Here is a 17,164-nt window from a genome sequence, read left to right on the forward strand (position 1 = left end):
ATGTTTCTATTATTGTAACTGTTTTTTTTGGTGATGTCTCATTTCTCCAAGAGAAACTAATTGCGCATCTTGGTTTCCTTTCCCGCAACAGCCTCATGCGTGAGGCCAAAAGCAGTGCGTCGAAAATTTAATAAATCATACTCGTAGGAGTCCACAGCAGCCGGGATTCCGACTTAGTGGCCATGGCGTTGGGATGCTCTGGCACAGGAAGCGAGCTCCAATCCAAGATGCGGCGACAGTATGTCAATGGCAGTAATGTGCAAAATCGTTCCTGTGTTGGACGATGTCAGTGAAAGTTAAATGATTCCATGTGGTCGAAACTATTTAGATGTCCTTGAATCCGACGAATCGCATATACCGTGTGTAGCAGTTGGACGTTGCAGACGATATAAAATATCAAAAGTCTACATGTTTGGCTGAGCCGTTATCCGTGCGTCGACGTCATCGCCGTACGATGGATGAGTGCAGGAAAACGTGGCGCATTGTTTGGTCATCGGCACCTGAAAACAGAAGTGCACACACACTGGCTATCTCTGTTTGCATATTTTCTCCCTTTTGTATACACATTGCGCAGTGGGCAAACATTCCTATGATGAAATATTGTTTGCCTAGAACATGACGGATCGACGGAGCACTACAGTTGGGAGAAGAGCTTAGCGTTCACTTCTTTAGCGATTTCAAGCCGCACCGCAGTGAAACCGGACTCCAGCGCCAGCCGAGTTGATGAAAAGAACCAAACAGTCGTCACTCCACCAGTAAGTGCTCGTTTGCTTCAGAGGCAATGCCACTTCGTGTTCAGTAAGGTCACTGGTTTGGTGCTGCGTGTTAGATCATTTCAATGTGATGAAGCTACCGGTAAATGGCAAGGAACCATTTTAAGTTGTGCCGTGTCTTTCGGGAGTTGGCCTCTGCAGGAATGCATGAAGTGGAGTTCCAGCGAGGCCACGAGGTGATCTCCAGAAGAGAATATTGTATATTCTTTGCAGCCAGCGTCGGGAACATTAAAAGTGGTCTGATAGACTGACAAGGTCATCGCCGGCCGTCAGTCTGCGTAAAGCTCTGGGTTTTAGGCAGTGAAAGCAAAAGTAACGCACTAGAAACGGAGATGAGCAAGACTAGGGCACTGTTTTCTTAAAAAATCGATGCGAACATTCCAGAAACCATCAAACAAATCGAAGTAATATAGCCTTAGCTATGTGAAGGAAATTGTTTGCAGTAGCAAAGAATCACAATGAGGCCGAAAATTTAAAAAAAGTATATAATAAACAACCTCCACTTAAATAGACAAAATAACGTCACGTAAGACACCACACAGACTGAAAGAGGATGCAAATAAAATTCATCTCTCTATGGCACACATCTGCATTGTCCGCTGGTAGACGCAAGCATAGCCCGTTTTGAGCGCAAAAGCAGTTTTTTTCAAAAATGCAATGACATGATTTGAGCTCGGGTTACCGCAGTAGTAATACGGATTATCTTTAACTTTTTGCAGCAACCCAGTCATGGCGCATAGGAAACCCTCGTACAGAAGCATTATCTTGTTCATGCTTGTCGCAATGTTTTTCCCGAGTGCAACACCGGAGAAGAGTTTCCTTCTTGGTAAAGATGCGGAAATATTTGATCCGTGCGAAGAAAAATTCAGTAAGTGTCATTTTCCATTCTAAATTTTTACCAGCGTGACTTGCTTCGTCAGTGTTCTCATCATTACCCTGATTACGCCAACAGCAGGACAAAGGCCCCACCCGTATCTCTCCAATTAACCGTGTCCTTTGCCAGCTGCGGCCACCATATCCCTGCAAATTTCTTAGTCTCATCCTCCGTCTACCTGACTGTTTGCCGCCCCATGTTAAGCTTGCGTTTTCTTGGAATCCACTCCGTCACCCGTAAGGACCGGTGATCTTGCCTTCGCATCGCATGTCCTCCCCAAGCATATTTGTACCTCTAGAATTTGATTCATCATCATCAGCAGCAGCAGGAATGCGCACACTGCAGCGCAAAGGCCTCCCCTATGTATTTCCAATTAACCCAGTTATTTGCCAGTAACAGCCTGCGTATGTCCGCAGACTTCTTAATCTCATCTACCCACCTAACTTTCTGCCGACCCCTGCCTTCTCTTGGAATCCACTCCGTTACCCTTAAGGACCAGCTGTTGTCTTGCCTTTGCATTACATGTCCTGCCAAAGCCCAATTCTTCCTCTTGATATCGACTAGGATTTCAATAACCCGAGTTTTTTAACTCACTAACTCCGCCCGCTTCCGATCTCTTAACGTTGCACCTATCATTTTATGCGAAGCATATTACTAGAGCTACACTACAGCCCGTCGAGCGCGGCGGTGCAGCTACCACTGACCACGTGACCACGTGACGTTTAGCTTGACCACGTGACACCACGTGACAACATGACGTCACAGCAGAAGAGAGATGGCCTGCCGGCTCGCGCGGTCGGCCACGGCGGTGGAGGCTCCATATCAGAGGCGCGGCGGCTGACCACATGACAACATGACGTCACAGCAGATGAGAAATGGGCTGCCGGCTCGCGCAGTCGGCCGCGGCGGTGGAGGCTCCACATCAGAAGCGCTGCAGCTGACCACGTGACGCTACAGCAGCGGTATAAAGCTGAGCTTGCCTCGCTCTCCGGGCACTTACGAGGCGGCCAGGTGTTGGGATGCTGCCTAGAAGCAGGGCTGATTTGAACGAGAAGCGAAAGCTTCAGCGTGCCACAGAGACCGATGAAGAGCGGGATGAACGTCTGGCTAAGCCGCGTGCTCAATATGCGGCTCGGCGACAACTTTCTACAACAACTGAAGAACAAAGCGAGGAACTTTACCAAGCCTAGCCATCAATATGCTTCGCATCTGACTAGGCTTAACCTTAGCTAAGCCTCAGCCATTTTTTATTTCTTTCCATAGCTCGCTGCGTTGTCCTTAGCTTAAGCGGAACTAGAGATGCGAAGGCCTGAAAAAAACACTGCAATTTTGGAAAAAAACTGGTTTTTTTCGTTTTTTTCAGACGAGAGAAAATGGAAAGAAACATCGAAAATTTCACAATGCAATTTCAAGGATTTATGATTGCTTGCTTTCAGTTTAGGGGTTTTTGTTTTGCTTAGAAAGCCATTACAGTGTGCATCATTGAACGATTGGAGAGCAGTCGTCATTGCCGGTTCCAGGTAGTGATTTTAAAACGTTCGTGCTGCGAGTACGCGGGTTGAAGGCCAGGCACATCCAGGCTTGACTTAAAACCACACTAATACTTGAACTCACGGCTGAAGTAGAACAAAATGGCTGCAAATGCTACAGCGCGACACACACGGCATAAATACCATATGCTGCTGTGCACGTAAGTGGTTTTAGCCATATACAAGCCTAACTTCTTGATTTCTAACGTAGCAGAGTACAGGACATCAGCAGGAATTTGATCCAGGACAAAGGTCTGAGACTCAGCGAAGCACGTGGCCCCATTTACTTGGTGGCAAGGCCTTTGCACCAACCAGCCGCTAACTACTCTGGCTTGCCGACTGCTGCAGATACCACAATCAACCTCCAGCTGCGAACGAAACTGGTCACATTTCGGAAACGTGCGACCAAGGATTCGCAACAGGCTTTCAGGCGAACGCGTTCGAAAGCTTGTGTATGTGGAGTCGAACCTAGCTGTGGACACAACTTCAATCCATGCTGCTGCGCGTAGTGCCGCATCCAGCGGCAGTGACTGAGTCCGATATGGAGTGACTTACAGATCAGTTTTCATGTGCTCCTTCTCGGTGGAACAGAACAAGAAGTTCGTTCCACAAATATGATATTTATATCTCTATATTCGCCTGAAGTGCAAATCATTATTTATCTTCTCGGTGCAACAGAACATGAAGTTAGTTTCACAATATGACATCTATAACTGCATATTCGAGTGAACTTCGGAGCATTATTATTGATCGTTGTGCTGTTGCAAATAAATCTGTTTGACACGTTTCGCAAAATTTCCAATTTTTCATGAAAAAAACCCTGAAAAGAATGGTTTTTTTCATGTCATTCAATATTTCTTGAAATTTTGCATCTCTAAGCGGAACCCTCTTTGTTAGCCTCCACGTTGGTGCCACATATGTGAGAACCGGTAAGATACAGTTGTTCTGTGCTTTTCTCTTGAGCGACAGTCTGCCATTAATGATCTGAGAGGACGTGCCGTATGCGCTCCGCTCCATTCTTATTATTCTAGTTATTTCCCTCTCAAGATCTGGATCAGCTGTCACCACCTGCCCTAAATAGACATGTTCTTTTACTACTTCCAGCACATGGCTACCAATTGCGAACTGCTGTTCCCTTGCTAGGCTGTTGAACATTACTTTGGTTTTCGGCATGTTAATTTTGAGCCCAACCGTTCTGCTCTGCATTTCTAGCTCATTGATCGTGCTTTGCAGTTTATGTCCTGAGTGACTCAGCGAGGCAATCTCATCAGCGAATGACAGATTACTTAGGCAACCTCCATTAACTCTTATTCCCAACTGTTCGCATTTCAGGCACCGAAATTCCTACTGTAAACAGATGGCACTGGCTAGATCATGTCTCCCTGCTTAACACCTTTCCATATGGGCATTTTATTGCTGACATTATGGGAGACTGTGGTAGCTGTGCAGTCGTTATAAACATCTTCCAATATTTTCACCTAACACTCTTTTACACCGTGATTCTGCACTGCCTGCATGGCAGCTTAGGCTTGCACTTAGTCAAGTGATTTTTCATCCTAAATGAAACTTATATATATAGGAATTGCATCACCAACGCTGTATGGCGATGAAAATAATAATAACAATGGTTATTATTATTATTATTATTATTACTACTATTATTATTATTATGTGCAATAAAATATATTATTATTATTTTTATTATTATTATTATTACTAACATGTTCTGGGGCAAGTTGGTGCATAGCTTGAGTAGAAGAAGCGCCTGTATCGTGTCCTCCTCTTCTGTGTGCTTCATATACTCAAGCTGTATATTGTGATTGGTTATATTCCACGTATTTTTCTAACATCTTTCCGAAAGCCTGCCTGATCAGTTGGTTCATAGAAGTCTAAGGTTGTCCGGAGTCTATAAGTGATTACCGTAGTAAATGCCTTGTAGGCAATGGACAGTAAGCTGATCGGTTTATAATTCTTCAAGTCGTTGACGTCTCCTTTCTTATGAATTAAGATAATGTTAGCGTTCTTCCAAGCTTGTGGTACGGTCGAGGTCACAAGGCACTGCGGGCTGCTACCTGATCCTCACCAGCTGCTTTTCCCCTTTGCAATGCTCCGAAGGCTTTCTTTACTTCCTCTTTCGTTATTGGCGGGATGTCCCATTGCTGTGCGCTAGTGTCTCTCATTAATGTTCTGTTTGCATTGGCTACTGTATAGATGTGTGTAGAACTCTTCGGCTATTTTAACTATTTTACCCAGATTGCTAATGGCATGGTCCTCTTTGTCTCTTAAAGCATAGATCTAGTTTTTACCTGTGTCTAGTCGTTCTTCACCGCTTTTAGGCTAGCTCTATTCTTTAGAGCAGGGGTTCTCAAACTTTTTTGCTTGGAGGAACCCCAAAAGCCTTCAATAAGTTCCAGGGAACCCCCCCCCCCCCCTGCTTTCACATACCAGCAATGTTGTCGAGTGCATTTTTGCAAAGAGAGAGTTGCAAAAGTTAAATGTTTATTGCACAGATTAATACAAATACTAATGTGATGGGTGGTACTGCTTCCCTTTTAAGAGCAAGTCAAAGCATGGCTCAATAGCACTCAAAGCCAGCCTCATATCAGCTGCCGGGTCAGGGCCGGTGAGGGTTCTCGCGGAACACAAGAAGACAGCCCGCGGAACCCCTGTGTTCCGCGGAACCCAGTTTGAGAACCCCTGCTTTAGAGCATGCTCGATTCTCTCCGTATTAAAGTTCCTTATGTAGCCTACCTTGGTTTTATTTTTTAACTTCGATAGCTCTGCTAGATCTATTTATTTATTTATTTAGTAAGGAACCCACAGCGCCGTGGCATTACAGTGGGGGGGGAATGTACAACAAAGAAGCACACATGACACCTCCGCTCGCAGGCAGAGTTACAAGCACAAAACTTTCACCATGTACATCTCACTTCAAAAGAACACATCACAATCGCATCACATCATTAAAGAACGAAAGAACGCATCATTTGATGTCACACTCACAACATCGCTCGGTAGTCTGTTCCATTCTCTAATGGTTTTCGGAAAGAAAGACATTTTAAACAATTCAGTTTTTGCCGCAAATTCGCGGACTTTAAAAACATGGTCAACACGGTTGGATCTATAAAAAGGCTCCTGCACATACCTTTCGCGTTCAACCCGAACAGTTGAATAATAAACAGCATGAAACAGCTTCAGACGCAACTTCTTTCGGCGCGTGTCAAGCAATTCCCAGTTGAGTGCATCCTTCGTACGCGATGCACTGTAACGAGCCCCGCGTGTGCCAGACACGAAACGAGAGGCAATGTTCTGCACCCTCTCCAACTTATCTTTATCTCTAGCAGTAGGCGGGTCCCAGACAGTGCACGCGTAGTCCAGAACCGACCTGACATAAGTGTTGAATAAAATGTCACGACATGACAGTGGAAAAGTGCTTGCATTTCGGCGAAGAAATCCCAAGTTTCTGCATGCTTTAGCAGAGATATAATCGACGTGACGGCGCCAGCTCAAATCAGGAGTAAAATAAACGCCTAGGTATTTAAATTCGAATACCTGTTCTAACATTGTGTTCCTAATAACATATGAATACACATCAGGGTTTTTCTTTCTTGTAAACTTCATATGGACAGTCTTGTCTTGGACAAATTCAAATTCATATTCCATTTAACGCACCACTCTGAGATTCTGTTCAAATCTTCTTGGAACATTTCCGCATCTCGATCACTAGTGACAACACTATAAAGAACGCAGTCATCCGCAAATAACCGCATTTGAGATACTATTCCTTCACCAATGTCATTCACGTAGAGCAGGAACAATAGTGGTCCTAACACGGAGCCCTGGGGAACACCAGACACAACGTGCACTCTTTGAGACTCGGCGCCATTCATAACCACAAACTGCTGCCGTAAACATAGGTAATCTTTTACCCATGATACCACTTGAGGGCTAATATTGTAAAAAGACATTTTTTGAATTAGTAAAGAGTGCGTCACGGTATCAAAGGCCTTTTTAAAGTCCAAAAACACGCAGTCCACGCTAAGTCGCCTGTCCAGTGCCTCAGCCAAATCGTGCGCAAATTCAGTCAGCTGCGTAGTACACGACAGGCCCCTTCGAAAACCATGCTGACGAGTATTAAACAATGAATGTGCGTCCATATGTGCTGCTATACTGGTGAACAAAATATGTTCGAGTGTCTTGCACGCAACTGAAGTTAGAGATACCGGTCTATAATTTGATACAGTGTTGCGAGGGCCAGATTTGTAGATTGGCACAACACTTGCAATTTTCCAGTCATCTGGAAGGCAGGATTCTTCAAGCGATTTTTCAAAAATTATCTTTAAGTAGGGTGCAACCGACTCAGCACACAGTTTGTAGAATTTGTTTGGCAAGTCATCAGGACAACCAGCCTTAGCAATCTTCAGATTCTGCAACAGAGACTGTATACCGTTGATGCTGATCACAACATCATCCATAACACTCGCCACTGGCTGGAAACTCGGGGTATTCATATCAGCATGTTCGATTTCAGAGCTGAAAACAGAGCTGAAATATTTATTAAAGAACTCAGCTTTTTGTGCATCATCCTCAACAAAGGTGTCACCAGAAACAAGAGGTGGTATAGTTACAGAGTCTTTTCCATTTCTCTTTACATGTTTCCAAAATTCCTTTGGATTTTCTTTTAATTTCGTCTCCATTGAAATGCCAAACGAATTCTTTGCAGCTGCAACAGCAACTTTCATTCTTCCGGCAATTTCCTGAAGCTTGAACCAATTTTCACGCGTCGGATTTCCTTTAAATTTAACGTAAACACGTTGCCTTTTGCGCGTAATACTGCGTAGCTCCCGAGTAAACCATGGTTTGCTTTTACTCCTCCTCTTCGTTAATATCCATGCCGGAACAAAGCACTGCCTCAGTTCAAACATCTTATCCTTAAATCTAGACCATAGTTCAACCACTCCAGAGTTATCGGCATGCGTTTCAAAGATCGATCGGTACTTATTCAACTCTTCGTTTATCTCCCTTACGTTTGCTTTTTCATAGTTATATACTCGCCTATGTACTGTACCAGCGCTCCTTACATGTTCAACTTTCATTTCACAAAGCACAGCACTGTGATCGCTTATTCCAGGTAGCACCTGAGTGGAATTGACGAATTCAGGTTGATTTGTGAACAACAAATCTAGGATGTGATCCCCACGTGTCGGTTCCAGAACCGTTTGACGCAATGCATAAAGTTCAACCAAGTTGATCAGTTCTTGGCAGGAGCGACTCGTAAAGGACAGGAAGTGAGGTTGATGAGTCCAGTTAATGCTAGGCAGATTGAAATCACCTCCGATCACCATAAAATCTGTTTGAATTGCGTCAACTGTCCCCGCCAGCTGCGCAAACACATCAACTGATGAATCAGGCGGGCGGTAGAACGAACACACAGTTATAACTTTGTTGTTATTAAGCACCAGTTTACACCATACAGCTTCACATTCATCGGCAACATTTATTTGGTAAGAAGAAATTGAAGCATCCACAAGAATATATACACCTCCTCCATGCAAGTGTCTGTCCTTTCTATAACATTTAAAACGATCTGGGAATACTTCACCATCTGCAATTTCATTTGCTAACCATGATTCAGTGCCGAGAATAACGGACGGCTTCACCATATCAATTAGAGCTGCAAATTCATCAACCTTGTTTTTAATGCTACGGCAGTTAATTACGAGAAAGGAAATAAGCGTTGCATTACGCCGACACCGTCACTCAACCGCTCCTACCTCCCTTGTAGCACTGGCCTTATCACCTACTATCGGTACGACCTCATTTGTATTATCATCAAACAAGTACTTCTCGCCGTTTATAATAAGAGTGTCATACCTGAGGCTGATCTTGTCGCCACTTTGTTCACGTGATTTTGCGAACTGCCATAGAAACTTTCTCTTTCTACGTACTTCCTCAGAAAAGTCCTCTGAAATACTGACATCACTTCCTTTTAATTTATAAGCCCTCTTTAAAACCTTCTGCTTCTGCATCTAATGCACCTTCTGCATCTAATCTGTCTGTGGAGCTAGACGTCTCATGCTTTGGCGTTTCTTAATCAGATATTTCGTTTCGAGATAGCTGCCTGTTATCCTGTCGAACCATCCTACCGCCTACTTCCAAGGCGCACTCCGTATGGATAGCTGTGAGATTATCATTCATTGTTTCAACATTACTGTCGTCTTCTTATGTTAAAGCGGACAATCTGTTCTGGAGCGAAATCCTGAATTCTTCTCGCGTTAGTGGACTTCCTATTCACTAGTTTGCTCCATTCTCTCTTAAAATCAAAGCTAATACAAGATATTGCTGTTCTGTGGTCGCTACAACGGACCTTCTGAGGACCTCCACACCCTCTACAATGCCAGGGTGAGCGCGCAGTGTGAAGTCTATTTTATTTTTTGTCTCACCATTGGGGCTCTTACAAGACAACTTCCTTTTTTTCTCGTTTGCGGAAGAAGGCACTCATGATCCGGAAACTATTTATAACTGCGAAGTCTACTAATTACTCTCCCCATATATTCCTAGAACCTATGCCATTGCCAGTTTCCCGCCTGGTCTCCAGCCTGCTTCTTGCCTACGTTCGCATTGAAGTCTACCATCAGTACAGTGTACTGTGATTTTGCTTTGGTCATTGCCGATTCCACGTCTTCGTAAAACCTTGCGACGATCTGGCTATCACGGCTTGATGTAAGGCGTAGGCCTGCACCACATTCATCTTCTACCTCTTATTAAGCTTAATTACGACAGCTGCCATCCTCTCGTTAATACTTCAAAGCTCCTCTATGTTGCCAGCTATATCTTGAATGATAAGGAATCCCACTCCTAATTCTCGTCTCGCCGTTAATCCGTGATTACCGCACAGTGCGTGAATCACGGATTCACGGATTCACGGAGCACAGTGCACAGTGCACAGTGCGTGGCCGCCCTTTAGTACTGTATACGCCTTACCTGTCCTCCGAACTTCACCAAGCCCTATGACACCCCATTACTGGTACTTTAGCCTCACAGGATCAGGTTCTAGCGTTGAATGTGGCCAGGTACACTTTCCAATGGCGGCCTGTCCGGAAACAGAGATTCTTAGCACCCTCCGCTGCGTCACAGCTTTGACCGCCGCCTTGGTCAGTTGCTCCGCAGCCGCTGGCTACTGAGTTCGGACGATTAATTGGTTTGTTCTCAGAGGGTTGCGGCCAAGTAATACACCAGTGTGGCCAAATCCTGATCTGGTGAGGGTCTGCGTTAGCGGTTCTGATCACCGAGGTCAGGCCGCACCCCAGGCATTGTTACGCAATTTCTTCAACACGCGGTTTTTTATTGCGTAAGCAATACTGCGCCAGGTTTCGAGCCATCGCGTGGGCCCCGGCGGTGGCCACGGTTGACCTTGAACAGCGTTGCTTCAGCCGCGCTCCGCCAGATGGCAGCGCCATCGGTGCGCCGCGCGGCAGCGACGCCGAGCAGTTTGCTCTGTCTACGACAGATGGCGCCACTAGGAGGTCCGCAACTAGTGGGCTTCGAAGTTGCCGTTAGCAGCATTAGCGCACAGTGCATCGATGGCATTCGAATCATATCGGTTAAGCTATTAGCGTCATTTCTAGTCAGACTACATAAATAAGAAGTAACACCGAGTAGGAAATTTGTCGAGTTGGGGAATCGAACCAGGGTCTCCGGAGAGAGTGACGAGCACGCTAACCACTCCGCCATGCGAGCTTTTTTTTTCATGGTATTTATTTACATGGCTTTGAACAGATGTGTGTGTGTTTACACACACACCATTAAAACTATTTACACTGAACCTAGTTAGGCCCTACATGGCGCAAACATGATATTAAGCATATTAGAACTAAAAGGCCGGTAAGGATTGTCAGCTCGATAGTTTGGAAGAAATAGAGGCGCGTCTAGTGAGTACGGTGTCTTCGTTCACTCCCATCTTCCTCCCTGCCCGTTACAGAGAGGTACAGGTGTCCACCGAGAAATGCGAGACAGATACATTTCCTTTCCTCAAAAACCAATTTACCGACGAGCAAGGCGTACAGCCGAACGGGCGATGGCGTTCTGTGGACTCCCTGCCAGCATGGCGGAAATGGTGACGTGACCAAATATGGCGGCGCCCATGCTCCTGCGCTGTTAAGCGTCTCTAAATGCGCGCATGCCTTGCGCGAATAGCTTGATATGCAGTGCTCTAAGGAGAAGCGACAACGACAGCAAGAAGCGAGAAAGCGACAACGTGCACAAGGGACGCCATAACAGCGTGAATAACGTCTTGCAAAGCTTCGTGCTAAGGATGCAGCTCGGCGTCAACGTTGTGCCTCGCAGAGAGGTTCCACGCCATCGGTCACCGATGAATCTCAACACGCGACTGCTCAGGAACGCCGCAATGCTACCAGGCGAAGGGAACGCGCCGAAGAATCGCCAGAAGAACGCGCACACCATTGCTTACGCAGTTTATCCGGTTTAACCAGAGCTAAACCACTGCCATTTTTTTCCTTTCCATCTTTTTTTAGCCCGGTGAAGAATTTTCCAGCACCGGGATTCGAACCCCAGACCTCTTTCACGTGAGGCGGGGGCTCTACCTCTACGCCATCGTTGATTCCCATTACGATTTCATAATAATTTTTCAACAGCGCATGCTACACAAGGACACAAGACGAGGAAACACACACACGAGCGCTGAACTGCAACTTTATTTGAGAAAAGGCGCCAACCTCTACATATATACCCTCAAGGAACCGCCCACTAGGATAAAACCTAAAATCACTGCACGTGTCATGCCACAAGCAAGAGAAAATATTCAAGAGTTAAGCATACAATACAAGGGTGACCAAGACCGCAAAAAAGAAGAAAGATTACAAGAAGCAGCGAGAAGAAATTATTTCACTTGCCCTTTTTTTTGCGTAACAAACAGTGGGCAGAAATCGTTTTTAAAAGTGGTAAAAGCACAAATCGCGGTAACTAAGCATGATGATGACCGAGGCGAAAAAACATCTGAAGTGCATGAGGGCCAACAACTAACACGGCTAAAAAAGTGGTGACAAATGAGATGTAAGAAGTGCTAACACGAAGACTAAAAGAGATAAAACAGAGGTACAAAAAGGAGGGTAAAAGCAAAAGTAAAAACGAAGGAAGAACTACCGGAAAAAACCAGGTCAAAATCACATAAAACCAGACAAGAACGCTATCTCTTTTTTTGACAGAGAAACAGAAGGCGTACTAACGCATTCACTCTTGAGGTTACAAATCTTGGCTGCTTCTATTATTTCGCGAGTCAGCTGGTAGGGGCATTACTTCAGAATGGTTGTTTTTTTGAACATAGGGGTGCATTGTTCATTAGAACCTAGTTTAAGTTTGCAATTCTTACAGTGCACTCGCAAGTTCCTGAGTGATGAACCAGATAGATCCCTACGATGCTCCATTAATCTTTCATTAATACATCGGCCTGTTTGGCCGATGTACACCTTCCCACATCTCGTCTTGTGTCCTTGTGTAGCATGCGCTGTTGAAAAATTATTATGAATAACCAACTAGCCCGTGAGCTCACCCTGTTCACGATTTCATAACCCCCCCCCGATTATTCCCTCACCCACTGTGCAAGCTTCCCGTCTCTTAACGTTGTAGGTATGAGTATTCTTTCCATAGCTTGCTGTGTTCTCTGTCACTTTAGTTTAACCCCCTTTGTTAGCCTCCACGTTTCTTCCCCATAGGTGAGTACTGGCAAGATGCAGCTGCTGTGTACTTACCTCTCGAAGGATATTGGCACACTTCCATTCATGACTAAAGAGAACATGCCATACACGCTCCACCCTATTCTTATTCTTCCAGTTAGTGCCCTCCCATGATCCGGATCAGCGGCCACTACCTGCCATAATAGAAGTATTCGCGTACGACTTCCAGCACCCCACTACGAACTGTGAACTTCCCTTTCGCAGGAATTCAACATAAGTTTTGGATTCTGCATAATAATTTTTAGACTCGCCGCACTGCGCTGCCTGCATAAGTAAAAAACATGCTCTGCAGTTCATCACTTGAGAGACTTAGCTAGACAATCTCGCTATACAATGTCGACGTCACTCGTAGTCTGTCATTGCCGTCGGCGTATCCGGTGGGTGCGTTGCCATGGGAACCACTCGAAGGGTCGTTACTGTGCAAGGGGAAGGTATCACGTGAGCGGAGAAATAGGTAAGCGGTGGATAGTTCCCACAGGAACCAACTGCCGGGTAGCTCCCGAGTAAGCGATAAGCGCTGTTTCTGCTTATCGCTATCATAAACCGCCACACGGGAAGTGTATCGCTGGCGTAAATCGCATAGTCTGCGCTTGCGTGGCTGACCTGTAACCTTTCAAGCAGCAGCACACTCGTCGGAATGATCTGATTGTCTGCGCACCGAAGGTTTTAAGAGCACTGTAATCGCGACGGGCAAGGGGGCATGTCAAGTGGTATATTTTTGTATTTCGCAGGCGCCTGAAGTGAGCTGAAATATACCCCACAATTGTTTACAAAAAATAATAAGTTTTTTTTAACGGGAAACAGTTAATGAACGCGATTTTTTCATATAATATTAGATTCCACTACAATAATCAATATATCTTCTGATCATCTGACGACTGTTTTTAATTTTTTTATTTAACGTTTTTCTTATCGTCAAAAGCGTTAATTATTACTTCTGTATAACAGTCTTAGCTCTCCGACGTCACTGAAATATTTTAAAAGAAGGATTTCCTAGATGTGACAAGAATGGGTCATTACCATCAATATCTCCTTTACGGTATGTTACAATTTTCCAATTTTCAAAATTTTTGTCATAGAATGTTGAACATAAAAGAAATGCGTGTTAGATTGAATATTAGTAACGTTTTAATCGGACGCTTTGCGGAGCATTCTACAATTCTCTAGCCTGAATTTTCTGCTGAACATCATTGCGTGCGCAGGTTTAATTAAGTTTAATGCAATGTAGTGAGACTTACTCCATACAAAAGCCAGCAACATGCGTTTGGTCGGGGGCTAATGTAGTGCCTCCATATATTTTTAAAGCCTAGGTAAAGTTCGCAGCGACACCCTGTATCTAACAGCTATTTGAAAAAATCTCGCCGCTACGTCTTAAAAATAGGCTTTTTGTAGAGAAGAAACATTCTGCTGGCATAGTAGTACTATTGTTAGTGGACACCAGAGAAGAGGCGAATTATGTTAAATAGTAAAGTAACTAAGCACATACGAATGGTGAACTTTTTAACTATTAAATATAGGCTCCTGGTTGAAACCACCCAGTTGTAAGTAGCTCTGACTAATGGCCATATAAGTTTGCGGAATTTCCGAATGCAATTACCACGGGTGCTGTAGCTCGACAAAATTTGCAAGTCATTTGTGAAATTCGAAAAGTGCGTTAGCTGCGCTTGCACATCAAAGTCCATCAGCCTGTGTCCCGCCATGGAGCAAATGTTGCGTGACATTTTCTGTGGCGCCTGCACTGCAGTGCTATCTTCGCCTCTTTGCTCCAGCCAAGCCTTAGCAGAGAATGCATGAGCAACACGGAGAGACGTGGTTTGAAGGACGTCGCAGTCGCGCACTGCAGGCGCGTGGTTTTCGAATTACGCAATAAATCGACAAAGATTGTTGAACCACAGCAGCGAGAGTAACTGCGCTTGCGAAACTCTAAAACCTAATATGCTTTTCCTAACAAACAGCTACGAAATTTTAATTTCAGCCTGATGCCTGTCTATAGCATTTAAAAGGTTATTGAAGAAGCGGAGCTTGTTGGGCCAGTTGGTGCATGGTATGTAGAAAACCAGCGAAAAGGACGCATTCACAAGGAGGAGAAGTACACAGGACAACGCTGGAAAGTTAACTACAAATAATTAGTTAACCAATTAGGAGTTAAAAAGGTATACCACATTCGAGCTTTCAGAACTGAATTTGACCTCGAGTTTGATGGAGGATTTGAAGGCCGTGCATAAGGTGGTGGTTCATGGGGCCACTTGGGCGCTGACTTGAAAATTCAGGGGGCACTTTGACTGTCTAAAGTGCGTAGAGGCGAAAGCGTTTTCCGCACCACTTTCAGTGCTTCTGTGGCACTGGTGGCGTCACATGTAATTGAGTACTAATTACTAAGTGATGACAAATCACTAATTAATAGTTAATTACTGATTAATGCCTGAATACTAATTAACTGCTAATTAAGCTTCAGCTTAAGCTTCGCCTTTAGAAGTGGAACGCGACAGCGTGTTGTAGCGCTGTCAGGGAGTCCACGGAACGCCACCACCCGTTCGGCGCGATGCCTTGCCGTTTCAACGCAACGGTTTTTGAGGAAAGGAAATGGCGCAGTAAATCTCTGTCATCTCGGTGGACACCTGAACCGCACCGTAGAGGAACGGAGGAAGTGGGAGTGAAAGAAGAAAGACGAAGATGGCCCGTAATGAAGAAGATGAAAATTGTATTTGAGGAAAGAAAATTACACAGTAACTGTCTCACATATCTCGGTGGACACCCGTCAGAATTCAGGGGGGGGGGGGTGCACTTTTTTCACCTAAAGTGTGGTCACTGATGTGTGGTTAAGATGTTAAGCTTCGCCTCTAAGAGTGGAACGCGAGAGCGTCTTGCAACGCTGCCAGGGAGTCCATAGAACGCCATCGCCCATACGGTTCTACGCCTCGCTCGTCGGTAAATTGGTTTTTGAGGAAAGGAAATGTATTTCTCTCTCATATCTCGGTGGACACCTAAACCTCGCCGGAAGGGAAGGGAGGAGGATGGCAGTGAGCGAAGACACCGTATTCACTAGACGTGCCTTTGTTCATTCCAAACCATCGAGCTGGCATGGCGGAGATGTAACTTAAAAAAGAAAGTCTTTACTCCTGGTGGCACCTGCATTTTCTTCACCCTTTTTAAAACATCCCCTCCCGGGCCTCCACTGTACAAGGCCCTGTACATGGGCTCTGGAAAAACAATATCACAAAGATCATTGTACAACTTTTTCCTTTTGCTTTTCCACAAATAATCAGTGGAAAAACGTGCCGAAAGAAACCGAACGCTTGCTACAATCTCTTTGTAGTAACCAAAAGTTCCACCAGAGAGTTCTTCTGTGGATACCACAAACTCCGGCAGCAATCGCCGCAGCTTCACTTGGCACACGGTGCGCAAGAACGGGTCTGTGACGTCGCGAAAAAACAAAAAACGGTTCACCAGCTGCCTTAAAAAGAGGTGCCCTAGCCCTAGCCCCCCATCCTTTACCCTCCGGAACAGGTTCGTTCTGCTACAACGTTCCCATTCGGACGCCCATATGAAAACTGCAAAAATCCTGTGTAGCTTCTGAACGTTCACACGCGAGCAATGCGAAACCTGAATCACATACCAGAGTTTGCTAATAAAAAAAAGATTGCAGACTGTAGCTCTGGCGAAAATTGAAAGGCTGGTGCCTTTCCATTTCCCAGCTCGGTCACGTGCGTCTTTAGTTTGCTCTTTCCAATAGTCCTCGCTATCGCGATAAGCATCGAGCGGAACGCCGAAATACTTGCCCGGGGTCGTCGCCCACGGTACGTTGGCGAAATGGTCCGGGTGGGATGGCCACCATCCATGCCAGAGGCCAAGGCACTTGGACCAGTTAACCCCGCTACCTGTGACTTCGCTGAACGCGCGTACACACCCGACAGCTTCACTTATGCTCCCCTGATCAACCGTAAATACTGCAACGTCATCTGCATAGGCCAGCAGCTTAACTTCAGCTGCTTGTAACCTAAAGCCATTAATACTATTGTTTTCTATGATTTTAATGCACAGCGTTTCGATGTAAATACAAAACAAGAGAGGGCTGAGGGGGCAGCCCTGACGCACCGAACGCTGCACGCTAATGGGGGCCCCCAAACTCTTGTTAACAATCAGTCTCGTCGTGCAGTTTCGATACGCCAGGGCTACACCCTTACGGATAACTGAACCGACGTCCACATGGTCTAAAACGGTAAACAAAATTTCATG

At 45.2% G+C, this 17,164-nt stretch overlaps 1 protein-coding gene across 1 annotated transcript in view; it reads left to right on the forward strand.

The window, feature by feature from the left end:
• The first annotated feature begins 1,517 nt into the window (after positions 1-1,517).
• Positions 1,518-17,164, forward strand: part of LOC149337770 (uncharacterized) — a 44,399-nt gene continuing 28,752 nt past the window's right edge. Inside the window, exon 1 of the mRNA XM_089554945.1 lies at positions 1,518-1,641. Within this exon, the coding sequence (XP_089411071.1) occupies positions 1,545-1,641 (97 nt within the window). The 5' untranslated portion in view covers positions 1,518-1,544. The remainder of the gene's footprint in view (positions 1,642-17,164) is intronic.

The sequence above is a fragment of the Amblyomma mixtum genome, chromosome 7 (assembly GCF_055824585.1).
Source record: "Amblyomma mixtum isolate Tamu chromosome 7, ASM5582458v1, whole genome shotgun sequence".
Taxonomy (NCBI): domain Eukaryota; kingdom Metazoa; phylum Arthropoda; class Arachnida; order Ixodida; family Ixodidae; genus Amblyomma; species Amblyomma mixtum.